The sequence below is a fragment of the Heliangelus exortis genome, chromosome Z (assembly GCF_036169615.1).
Source record: "Heliangelus exortis chromosome Z, bHelExo1.hap1, whole genome shotgun sequence".
In the NCBI taxonomy this organism is placed as follows: Eukaryota; Metazoa; Chordata; class Aves; order Apodiformes; family Trochilidae; genus Heliangelus; species Heliangelus exortis.
Genome location: NC_092454.1, coordinates 28,634,403 through 28,646,660, shown reverse-complemented (window position 1 = coordinate 28,646,660; position 12,258 = coordinate 28,634,403). Strand labels below are relative to the sequence as shown.

General features: G+C 39.9%; 2 protein-coding genes across 2 annotated transcripts in view; one reads left to right on the top strand and one right to left on the bottom strand.

Moving 5' to 3' along the window:
- The window catches only part of PAM (peptidylglycine alpha-amidating monooxygenase), a 457,165-nt gene that overhangs the window by 196,419 nt on the left and 248,488 nt on the right, over positions 1-12,258 (top strand). The window lies entirely within an intron of this gene.
- Positions 1-12,258, bottom strand: part of ST8SIA4 (ST8 alpha-N-acetyl-neuraminide alpha-2,8-sialyltransferase 4) — a 40,922-nt gene that overhangs the window by 14,216 nt on the left and 14,448 nt on the right. Inside the window, exon 4 of the mRNA XM_071730074.1 lies at positions 5,528-5,821. Within this exon, the coding sequence (XP_071586175.1) occupies positions 5,528-5,821 (294 nt within the window). The remainder of the gene's footprint in view (positions 1-5,527; positions 5,822-12,258) is intronic.

The following is a 12,258-nucleotide window of genomic DNA, read 5'->3' as shown; positions in this document are numbered from 1 at the left end:
TGTAGATAAACTAAGCAGCAAAACTTGAAAGAAGGGCAACTTAATTCCTATTTTTCTTATAACCAATACTATTGCTCTGTTCTAGGTGAAACCTGAAACTAAACCTTAGAAGCATAAGTTTTATTTACAAAATTAAGTATATACGCTGTTGATAGTCAGGAAAAAAAGCAGTCACAACACCAAAAGGAACAACAACAACAAAAAACCCAAACAAAACCTAAACAAACAAACAAAAAGAACAACAACCCCCCCCCCACACACACACACATAAACTGGCTCTCTCCTTGTCAGCAAGACCAGGCTTGTCATGGTCAACTGTGCAGAATGGACCAGGCAATGAAGAGTGTAAAAACCAGACAGTTCAATGCATATTCAGTTTCCCCCTTGTGTTCTCCTTTGCTTTGTGTTTGCCCCTGTTGAATAAGCTCTTCTTGGCAGACCTTGCTACATCTTCCCGAGACACAATAAAAGATGAGAACTTGTGCAATGAAAATAAAAGCTCATCCTAAGAAACTTTGAACCAGAGGATGAGGCACCCTCATGGGGTGCATGGGTCCTGCAGCCCTGGGAATTAATTAGCTGCTGGGCTGAAAGATCAACCCCAGAGTGTTTCCTCTTCATGAACAGGATCATCACCTGCTGCTTTCCTGTTAGGAATGTATCTCAGGATCTGAAGAACAACTTCACACAACAGACTAAGTTCTGAAAATCCAAACTAACTGGAATCACATTTGTCTACATAATTTATCAAACAAAACCAGCTCTACTGATGCTTTATGCAAGTGCACAAGGGTACTGTAATATAGAACTCCTATTTTAACATTCAAATATATAAAAAATGGGATTATAAATCACTGAAAAATAGGGAAAACCATTAATTTTTTCCTAATATTTTCAATATTTTTGTGATATCATGCAAACGACATGGCCATTTTATATTAAGTACAGCCTTTTATTTTTAGCTTAATGGCTATTTATGTAATCTTTTCATTTCTGCAGTGATTATTTATTCATCCATGTGTCTCAGAATGTCTTTTCTTAAGAAATATATTTTATCAGTAAAGACCAAAAGGAAAAGTTTGTTTGTGGTAAGAAAAGAAATACCAATATTTACCGTCCAGATTGCTCTCAGCAATTGTTTCTTCATAATAACGGAGCTGATGGAGTACTATTTGATTTCTGCATGTCTGTATTTCTCTAAATATTTTTCCAGTAATTCCCACAGCAAAGGACTGGAGCCATGGTGACACTGTGTAAAGGTCACCATATTCAAACAGCAGCTGTTTGATTTCACTATTAAAGGGAAAAAGTCTGTGCGCTGAAAAGTGACCATAAATAGGCACAGCATACCCTTTACGGAAAAAAACACAGATTTCAGTGGGAATCCTGCCATGTTTAATGCAGGAACAACTTTAATACAGCTCTTACGCAGGCAGTAGCAAGGAGGAAATCAGTTGAACACAAGGGAATCCCACAGGATGTCTACAGAATTGTTCCATACCCACAGAAGGAAAGAAATCTTATGAGAAGCAACCTTAGGTGGAGCAATTTTATGGATATTGCTGCTGAGTGACTTAGATCATAGGATGGCTCCACCAGAAAAAAAAGCCAAGAAAACATTACACATGAATGAGTGTGAAAACTTGTTTTGAGCTGTTGGGAGAGGAAACCTGGGGAATAACTTCTGAGAGTTCTCCTGCACTGTAAAAGACCACACTGCTTGGAGGGATGGGGAGGGTGTTGGTGTTCTGCTTCTTCAGCAAATACTCACCACCAACAGCAGAACAGCAGCAGAAATGCTGTGCAAGGCTTTGGAAATTAACTCTAGCCTTCACCTAATGTACCAACAACATGCTTGGTCTCCAGAGCTCTCTCGGCTGTCTTCAGGGGACAAAAAGGCAGGATCCACAGAAGACAGCATCTGCTGATCCTGCTTCCAGGTTTGGTTGCCTGCCACCATTGGAAGTAAACAAGAAGATCGGGAATCTAATCCCCTCAGGTCAGTTCCTGCCTGCCTACTAATTCATATTCCATTAGAGCCCTGCTACTGAGACCAGATTCTATGCAGACACTGCCCACACCTCAAAGAGTTGTTAATAATAGTTCTAACAAAAGAGTTCAGCATTAAATCTCAGGCACATTAAGAAATAAAAAAATTCTGAAATTTGTTCTTAAATTAATCTTAAAAAGAAAAGAAAAATTGAGTGGTTTGCTCTCTATGTAATTAGCCTTCCTGGCAGTGGTGTCAGAGAGCAAATAATTTTTATCAGTTTACTCTTCATTTATATATAATAGTTCCATATTTAACTCTGTGACCTATTCATTACCTCAACTATTTTGTCACTAATGTGTCCACAATTACATTAAAAGTTCCATAAAACTGCTTTTAGAAACACTTCCTTTAAAAGCTATGCAACTACCCCCAAATCACTTTCCAAATCCAATATTCTAACTTAAAATACAAACTTGTTGACCAAGAGGTACACAAGCAAAATAGAGACAATAAATTACTAACTTGATCTAAATCTACTGAAGAAAAAAAAAATTTAATCGAATGGTCATTGCAGATATGGTACATTATGAAGAAAAATTATCATCATGGTGGACTTAGTACTTACATAAACTGTTCTCAAAAACTGTAGTCGCTCTGAGATATTAGAGGAGTGGCCATCACTCACAAAAGCTTAATAAGGTATGAAATCCACAGAAAAGCAATTTCTTTTCTGAACACGGTATTACTTTTTTTATGACTCAAAAAGCACAAAAATGAACAGGAAAAAAATAGCTCTTCAAAATTATCTCAGAATGCAGTCATTATTCCACTGTTTGATCAAGAGCAACTTTCAAATACTATGAGCTGCTCAGGAAGTTTATTTCATTGACAGAGAAGGAAAAATAAGAGAGAATTTCAATGTCATATGTGGTTTCAGCAACACTGCTGTATTACTATGTAAAACAGTACATAGGAATATAAAATTTGGCCTCCTTAGATCAGTATTGAAGCCTAAGAGGGACAGTCTTCTCTCTTTAGACATTGTCTATGCTTTATGCTTGAAAAACTAGTGAACAAAAAACCTAATCTGCCTGAACAATTTGTCAGTATGATACACACAAAAAGCAATAGACAACAGTTTACAAAACTTCTGACCATCATACTGCATCCTTCCACATCAAATGTGTCCACTAGTACTTAATTTTCAGGCTGGAATTATGAACTTGTTTGATTATTAGTTACTTGATTATTTAACCCCTAATACACTGCATTTCCATATGTTTAATAAAATTTTAGTTGCATTAAATCCAAAAATGCTGAATATGAATTTAAATTTACACTGGAATTTGTTCTTCCAAAAAAGGAAGACATTATAATAGTAACATCTTTGGACAGATATCTTTTTCATGCAGCTGTCAGTCCTGTACCAGTGTGTTTTACACATCTGGATTAGGATTATACTGCGGGTGCAGTATAATATGTTCAAGTTTCAAATAAAAGCCCCATTTACCCCACCTGAATTATACAGATATGGCATAGCCCTGTGGTATACCATATTCAGAGGTACAGCTGTGGGTGCATAGGTTTTCTGAAACAGCTTAATGGAATATTTTACCTTATTATAAATTATAATTATAAAATTGCACCTTTAATCAGTCTCCATAAGAATGTCTGTCAAGTTGAGAAACAATTCTACAGAATTAGGTCTCTGGCATGATCTAACAAAAAATCTCACTCCTTTTAAGTTGTTACATATTTGGGCTGGTGTTTCAAACTGTAAAAGATCTAACAATTATTTGTTACAAAAGTATTACTGATAACTGTATCACTTTGAAAGTTGATTTGTGGAGACATGATTCCCCTTAAGCGCCTAGCCTCATAAAGCCAAGACAGACCAAAGAAAAATTGTACTTGTTTTTTTCTTACTCAAATTACAAAAAATAACAGCTACAAATGATACACAGTTAAATCAGCTACAAGAGAACAAAAAAAGGAAAGCAAGGTGATTAAACAAGGAAGTTTGAACTGGAGGAATAATCTAACAAATTTGTGTAGTTGTATCCATTGACTCTGGTACATATAATCTGAAATGGTATAGTCTAAAGTTTCAACGCCAATTCTGACGACAGAGGTTCTGTTCCCTTTCTTCTGTAAGTTCTAATTCTCATTTTTAACACACAGCACCCTAAAGTTCCTTCAAGTTGGCCAACTGAAAGATTTAATTTTTTGAATTACGATTCACATTTTAGAATCTTGCCCAGGTAGAAATAAGAACGGCTGTTTGTAGACTTGAGGTCATCTTGTTTATTCAGTTTTATACACACAAACACCACTACACCTATCCAATAATAATAACCATTTTGAATACTTGAAAATTCAACACCATCAAGGCCTATAAATAGCTAAAATGTAACTGTTAAATAAAACAACTATCCAAACAACTACAGAAACTAGACAACTCAGTCAAAAATTGAAGTGCTTCCAAAAGGTTTCCAAATTCCAAAAGGAACAGATTATTTTTTTCCTGTGCCAGAAATACACCATGTGAGGAAATCAGCAGTTTATCTATTTGAGATGTGGCAGAAGGAGAAAGGTGTATTCACTTTCTCCTAATATCCTGAGGAGCAACACCTTTCTAAGCTTTGGTCTCATATTCTTAAACTACCTTGGGGTAACAATTCAGACACCCTCTTCAATCTTATCCCCACTACTGTAACAGAAACAAGTTTTTAGTCAGATACATGCTCAGTAACTGGTGTACAAGCAAATACTAATACTCCTAAGAGTACCTCTAAGTAACATCTCCTCAAACCCCAGAACAGACAGCATGGTTCAAAGAACTCAAGTTGAGTACAACTGTACTGCTATAATTCACTATACAAATGGATTGTGCATAGCTCTGTATATTCTTAATTGTAGAGACAATGACAGTGCAGCCTTCATCTGATAGTCTTGTTAATTATGGGGTTGAAAAAAATTTTTGCACAAAGTATGGATGCTTTTTGGCTTTTTAAAACAACTGGTTACGCTAATGTTTATAGGGATTCTAATCTATGTTTTTTAATTGCCCAAGCATCCAAACTCAAAAAGAGAAAAATTGCTACAAAGTCCTAGAGATTTTAGAAAGGAGCTCATAATTTAAAAGCTTGTGACCTACGCAATTTAAACTACATCCTTTATCTCCACAGTCTTACCCAGCAGAAGACATGTAGCACTTCCATTCTGCTGTGATTTTATGATTTAGCGATTATTTTTCAATCATTTATCACAACGGTGATATTTTAAAAATCTGTACATAAAAGCCAAAGTGAAATGATACTGTGCTAATGTATTTCAGTTATTTGCAGGCTAAGTTGGTGGACAACAACATAAATTAATGAAAAAACCCTTATTTGATCATAAATGCAATCCAGTACAACAATAATGTAAATATACTCCTTTTAACGTTTTACTTGAGTTTTTTTCTGACTGCTAGGAATTCTAGTTATGAGCTTCATTGTGCCAAGTACAGACCAGACTTTTCCAGACACTTACCCTCTGACAGCATGAATAAGTCTCAGTGATGGATAGGCAGTTCGCACTTTCAATTTATTCTTAAGGATTAATGCATTAACCCACTCCACATGCTTCTCTCCGCCTTTGGTCATGAACGCAGGGATCCAAAGGACACTGTCATTCAGCATGGATAGTCTATGCACAAATTTTTCTCTGTCACTCTCATTTTTAAAGTCTCCAAATGCTCTTTGTATAACTGATGGATTCATGGTAATAAAATCAGATTTAGTTCCCACATCGGCAGCAAACTCCACCACAGGAGCTAGATTGCACCTGAAGAGAAAAATTAATGGAAAAATGAAAATAAATACGAAACATTAACTCAGAAACATGTAGATGAAGGGAAAGCTGAAAATGAACATGCAAGACCATTTCAATTTAACATGAGCAAAAAAAACCAGTGATAACAGGTGTGATAACAGTGAGCATTTTACCCAATTTGAACACTCATTACATACTGTTGAAAAAATTTTTTTGTACAATTGAATATCAAGTTATCATAGAATCATAGAATCATAGAATCCTAGGGGTTGGAAGGGACCTCGAAAGATCATCTAGTCCAACCCCCCCTGCCAGAGCAGGGCCCCCTAGAGTACATCGCCTAGGAACGTGTCCAGGCGGGTTTTGAATGTCTCCAGTGAAGGAGACTCCACAACCCCCCTGGGCAGCCTGTTCCAGGGCTCTGTCACCCTTACAGTAAAAAAATTCTTTCTGATATTCAACTTGAACCTCCTATGCTCCAACTTACACCCATTACCCCTTGTCCTATCACTGGTCACCATAGAGAAAAGCCTAGCTCCATCTCCCTGACACTCACCCCTTACATATTTGAAAACATTGATGAGGTCACCCCTCAGTCTCCTTTTCTCCAAACTAAAGAGACCCAGCTCCCTCAGCCTTTCCTCATAAGGGAGATGCTCCACTCCCTTAATCATCTTAGTAGCTCTGCGCTGGACTCTTTCAAGCACTTCCCTGTCCTTCTTGAACTGAGGGGCCCAGAACTGGACACAATACTCCAGGTGCGGCCTCACCAATGCAGAATAGAGGGGGAGGAGAACCTCTCTTGACCTACTAACCACACCCTTTCTAATGCACCCCAGGATGCCATTGGCCTTCTTGGCCACAAGGGCACATTGCTGGCTCATGGTCATCCTCTTATCTACCAGGACCCCCAGGTCTCTTTCACCTACACTGCTCTCCAGCAGGTCAGCCCCCAACCTATACTGGGACATCGTGTTGTTCTTCCCCAAATGCAAAACTCTACACTTCCCCTTGTTGAATTTCATCTTGTTCCTCCCTGCCCAACTCTCCAGCCTGTCTAAGTCTCTCTGAATGGCAGCACAGCCTTCTGGTGTGTCAGCCACTCCTCCCAGCTTAGTGTCATCAGCAAACTTGCTGAGGGTACATTCTATACCCTCATCCAAGTCGTTGATGAATATATTGAACAACACCGGTCCCAGTACCGACCCCTGAGGGACTCCACTAGTCACGCCCCTCCAACCAGATTCTGCCCCATTGACTACAACTCTCTGACTCCTTCCTTTCAACCAGTTCCTGACCCACCTCACTACCTGATCACCAAACCCATACTTGATCAACTTATCTACAAGGATGCTGTGAGAGACGGTGTCAAATGCTTTACTGAAATCAAGATAAACCACATCTACCGCTCTTCCATCATCTATCCACCTAGTAATTTCCTCATAGAAGGCTATGAGGTTAGTCAAACATGATTTACCCTTGATAAAACCATGCTGACTGCTCTTGATGACCCCCATGTCCTTGATATGCCTGGAGATAGTGACAAGAACAAGTTGTTCCATCACCTTTCCAGGGATGGAGGTGAGGCTGACCGGTCTATAGTTACCCGGGTCCTCCTTCTTGCCCTTCTTGTAGACTGGAGTGACATTTGCTATCCTCCAGTCCTCAGGCACCTCTCCTGTTACCCATGACTTTTTGAAGATGATGGAGAGTGGCCTAGCAATGACCTCCGCCAGCTCCCTCAGCACCCTTGGATGCATTCCATCTGGACCCATCGACTTATGGATGTCCAGATTACTCAGCTGATCCCTAACCCAATCCTCATCTACTATGTCAAACTCTTCATCTATCTTGACTACTTCTGGGGTTAAATGAATCTGGGGCTCATGCGGAAACCCTGCAGGAGTAAAGACAGAGGCAAAGAAGGCGTTCAGCACCTCTGCCTTCTTTATATCCTCTGTCACCAGGGCTCCCAGCTCATTCCTTAGTGGGCCAATATTGCCTCTAGTGTTAGTTTTGCTGGCTATGTATTTGAAAAAGCCCTTTCTATTATCCTTAACCCGACTTGCAAGGTTAAGTTCCAAGGAGGCCTTAGCTTTCCTAATTGCCTCCCTACATCCTCTGACAACAGTCCTATATTCCTCCCAAGTGACCAGCCCCCCCTTCCATGATCTGTAGATTTTCCTTTTCCATTTAAGTTTTCCCAGCAGTTCCTTTTTTAACCATGCTGGTCTCCTAGCTCCCTTACTAGATTTCCTAACCATAGGGATGCTCTGATCCTGTGCTTGCAAATAGTGGTTCTTGAATATTGACCAGCTATCTTGAGCCCCTTTATCTTCTAACACCTTGTCCCATGGGATTTCTCTTAACAGTCGATTGAGGAGGCCAAAGTTTGCCCTGTGGAAGTCCAGGGTTCTGGTCCTACTGGGTATTCTGTTCCTTCCACACAGGATCCTGAACTCTACCATCTCATGATCACTGCAGCCAAGGCTGCCATTGACCACCACTGCTTCAACAAGGCCCTCCTTGTTGGTTAGTACAAGATCCAGCAGCGCTCCTCTTCTAGTCGGCTTGTCCACCATTTGCATTAAGAAGTTATCATCAATGCACTGGAGGAACCTCCTAGACTGTGAAAAGCTGGCTGTGTGAGTCAACCAGCAGATATCGGGGTAGTTAAAATCTCCCATGAGGACTAGGGACTGAAGTTGCGAGGCTGCTTTCAGCTGCCTGTAGAAGGCCTCATCAACCTCCTCGCCTTGATCAGGAGGTCTGTAGTAGACCCCCACAACTGTATCGCCCACACCAGCCTGCCCCTTAATTCTTACCCACAGACTTTCAACTTGCCCCTCATCAGCCCCTGCACAAAACTCAACACATTCTAGTTGCTCTCTCACATAAAGAGCAACTCCACCACCTCTCTTCCCCGCCCTATCTTTCCGGAAAAGCACATAAGTTAGCATGTGTTAAAATGCATCAACAGATAGAGCAATGCTTATAAACAAAACTATGCCTTCTAACATCTACTATCTGTGACCAGTGTTCATTTGTCACCATGTTATTAACATCTCACACTCCTAAAGGAAGCTGTGCCAGAAAACTAGGGTACAACTTTTATAGATTAATAATTGCTTTTTTTGTTTGTTTTACAACATAGTGTTTAAATAAGATTTATAAATTAACTTTACCCCATGTTAAAAGAACATCTTTTAGTTTGGTTTTGGTGTTAACTCTGCAGGTCACTGGATGTTTTGGAATTAAGTATTTTAATTTAGAAATTACTTAAAAAACCCACAAACAAATACACCACATTAATGTCTCAGTTTTTCCTTTATTACTCATTTTCAGACCTTTGGAGTAGCTTTGTTGTTTTCTTCTAGGCTTGTGAAAAAGATCTCACAAGGTCTCTGTTCAGAATGCTTTTTAGCTCACTTATACAAACACATACATATGTAATCACACAGAGGCAGCATTCTCAGTGGACATCACTGGATGCGGGTGACAAAATGCAATCCGGAAATTATTTCTGATTTCAGTGACCAGCATGACCCAACTGAAACAAATCACCTCCACAACACACTCAGTGAGTTTGCTTGCAGCTGGTATGCCCCAAAAAAGTTTCCTGATGCAACAACATTTTCACATGAACTGCTCTGTTGAGGTGAAGGAAGCTGAGAAGCAGTGTTGGAATTAAGTTCTTAAAAAACCTGCATCCTTAATATACATAATATTCTATTACCTCTGCAGTTCTTCTTATAGTACAGTAAACTTTTTACTTATCCTGTATCATCTTCTAATGGCCATATCTCCAATTAAATACAAGAATAACTGGACAGCACGGTAATACTGATAAACACCAACTTATTACCTTATCCTCACTGATAAGACAAATACCTAAGAATATAATTTTCATTCTGTAACTATAAACTAAATAAGTATTCCTGTCTTCTTGAGAAAGAAATGTTCTGAAGACTGAATATATGTTCACAAGTGGTTCTATACATCATTTATATTCTTAGAAGACCTGGTCTCCTAGGGGCTGCAGCTCCTCTCTCAGAGAAGGGGGAGGGCATCTTTGGCAATAGGCTTGCCAGTCTAGTAAAGAGGGCTTAAAACTACAGTTGCTGGGCTAGGGATTCTCATTCCGTCTTACTGCTTGTACTTTGAGGCCAATGCCAGTATTAGATGCTGTGGGCTGGGAGCAGGATCACAGGACAGCAGAAGTGAAAAAAAAAAAGCCAGTAAGTCAGCTTCAAAGGGAGCCCAATTTAAAAGCCACTATGCAAATGTATCCAGCATGGGGACAAACAAGAGGAGCTGCAGACATATGCAAGCCTGCAGGGCTGTGATGCTGACACTGTATTGCTAAGACTGGTGGGATGACATCCATGACTGCAGCATGCAAATGGATGAGTACAAGCTTTTTAGGAACAACAGGGAGGGGGAAAGAGGAGAGGGGTGTCACCCACTACATCTTTGACTAGGTGGAATCCATGAAGCCCCCACCTGAGGATGGATGAGGAGCTAACCAAGACCTTAAAGATCAAGGCTGAGGGGAAGACAGAGGAAGGTGATGATCATAGTGGGGATCTGCTCTAGGCCACCTGTCCAGGAAGACTGACCAGATGAGACCCTCTACAGACAAACGGGAACACCTTCACATTCACAAGCCCTGGTCCTCATGGAGGGTTTCAACCAGCCTGATACCTGCTGGAGTGACAACACAGTAAATACAGAGACCTGGACAGCTCTGTTTGTATGGGACCTCTGTCTGGGTCGCCCCATTCCTTCTGACAACAGCTTTTGCCCGAGTGGAAACACGCTTCTGGAAAGCCAACGACTGCTACTTAAATTCTCCTCTGCCCCCAGGAGGGATCACCTCACTTCACCTCACCCCACCCCACACCCCTGATGTGCTTGTGAACTGCTTCATCCCTCCCTCCTGCCCTGCTTCCTACCCTGTTCTCCTCACTTCTTGGGGGCTGCACTTGTCCATGACAGGGGTTTGGGCCGCTGTCACTGTGGTCTCTGCCCATGCTGAGACACAACTGACCCATATTGGTCAGAACCTGCCACTTCCCTCTCTCCTGCAGCATTTTCTTTGGGTTGCTGTGGTTTTGCCACCTCAGCATAGTTGGGCGTTGTGATTCGCCAGTCGTACACAGCATAAGCTCTCTAAATTCATAATATACCCCATATTCAGATTTTTCAGTTGTAACTTCATAAGGTATTGAGCAATCCAAATAAACTCAGTAAGAATGGGGATGTCTGAACAGTTATTTAGAGGCCTTCAACCCTTAGTGTCTCAAGTTAGATGCCTGCTTACATTACAGGCAGGCATTTTGCTTTCCAAATGTTGAGCATCTCATAACCTTCGATCTTTTAAAAATTCAGTTACATAAACATGGACTGGTAGCAGTGCTTATGTTTGAAATGAGTAAGTACATCTAGACTTTGAAAGACTGTTTTCAAAAAAGTAATTAGATTCTGTTAAGATTACAGTTAAAAGTATTTTAGTAGTACAGGAAAGTAAGACTAGTTCTACACAAATTTTGAGCTCTCTTAAGGAAAGCAATAGTGTTAAATTAATTGTGGTTGGCCAAGTTATAAAAATATTACCTTTATAAAGCCACTTCTCATTTTCTTAGAGGTTACTTCTTTCAAAGAATGATTATAGGGCTCAGTAAATTATGTCAATATTGAGTATTTACTCTGTATTTATCTACAAACATGGAAAACATGAAACACTTGCTAAAAAACATGAATTAAAATCAGCACATTATTCAGCAGAGAGCAGGTAGTGAATGGAGTACTTATGTCAAAAGTGTTTTCTCCATCTTACCTGCCCTTGTATCATTTCCAGACAAGTTCAAGAGCTTATGTGCTAGTGCAGAACTGTAACACCCTAAACTGCTAGAACCACATAATTAATAGTTCCAGATGAGTTCAAGAACATTTTATAGAAAGGTATTCTGAGGGGGATAATAAAACTAACTACAGTGTATTGCAAAAGCTGTGTTAATAGTTTATTAAAACCTGTTTCAGAGCTTTTATCTTTATGCTTTTATCTTTTATCTTATGCCACACTCTAAAACAGCTGATGGAATTTTTAAGTTTATTTTGTTATCCGAAACAATAAGATCTTGTCAGTTCTCAGGACTCTCAGGAAAGCCTTGTATTCAGAGATACACATAAACATACTTATTTCCCTTTAAGTCAAATTAAGAAGCCTGTTAAGTGAACAGCTTTGAAATAGGCAATGCCTCTTCCCTTGATACAGTCTTTAAATATAGCTCAATTGTCATAAGGCACAGAATGACAAATACCAGTGATGAGGAGGTGAGGGTTACTGTAATGGTTTTACCATTATATATGCCCCAGAGTCTGTGCACAAGAAATGAAGCCTTACTTCCCTGCCCCTGTCCCTCCCTCCCTCCCCCCCCCCCTTTTTT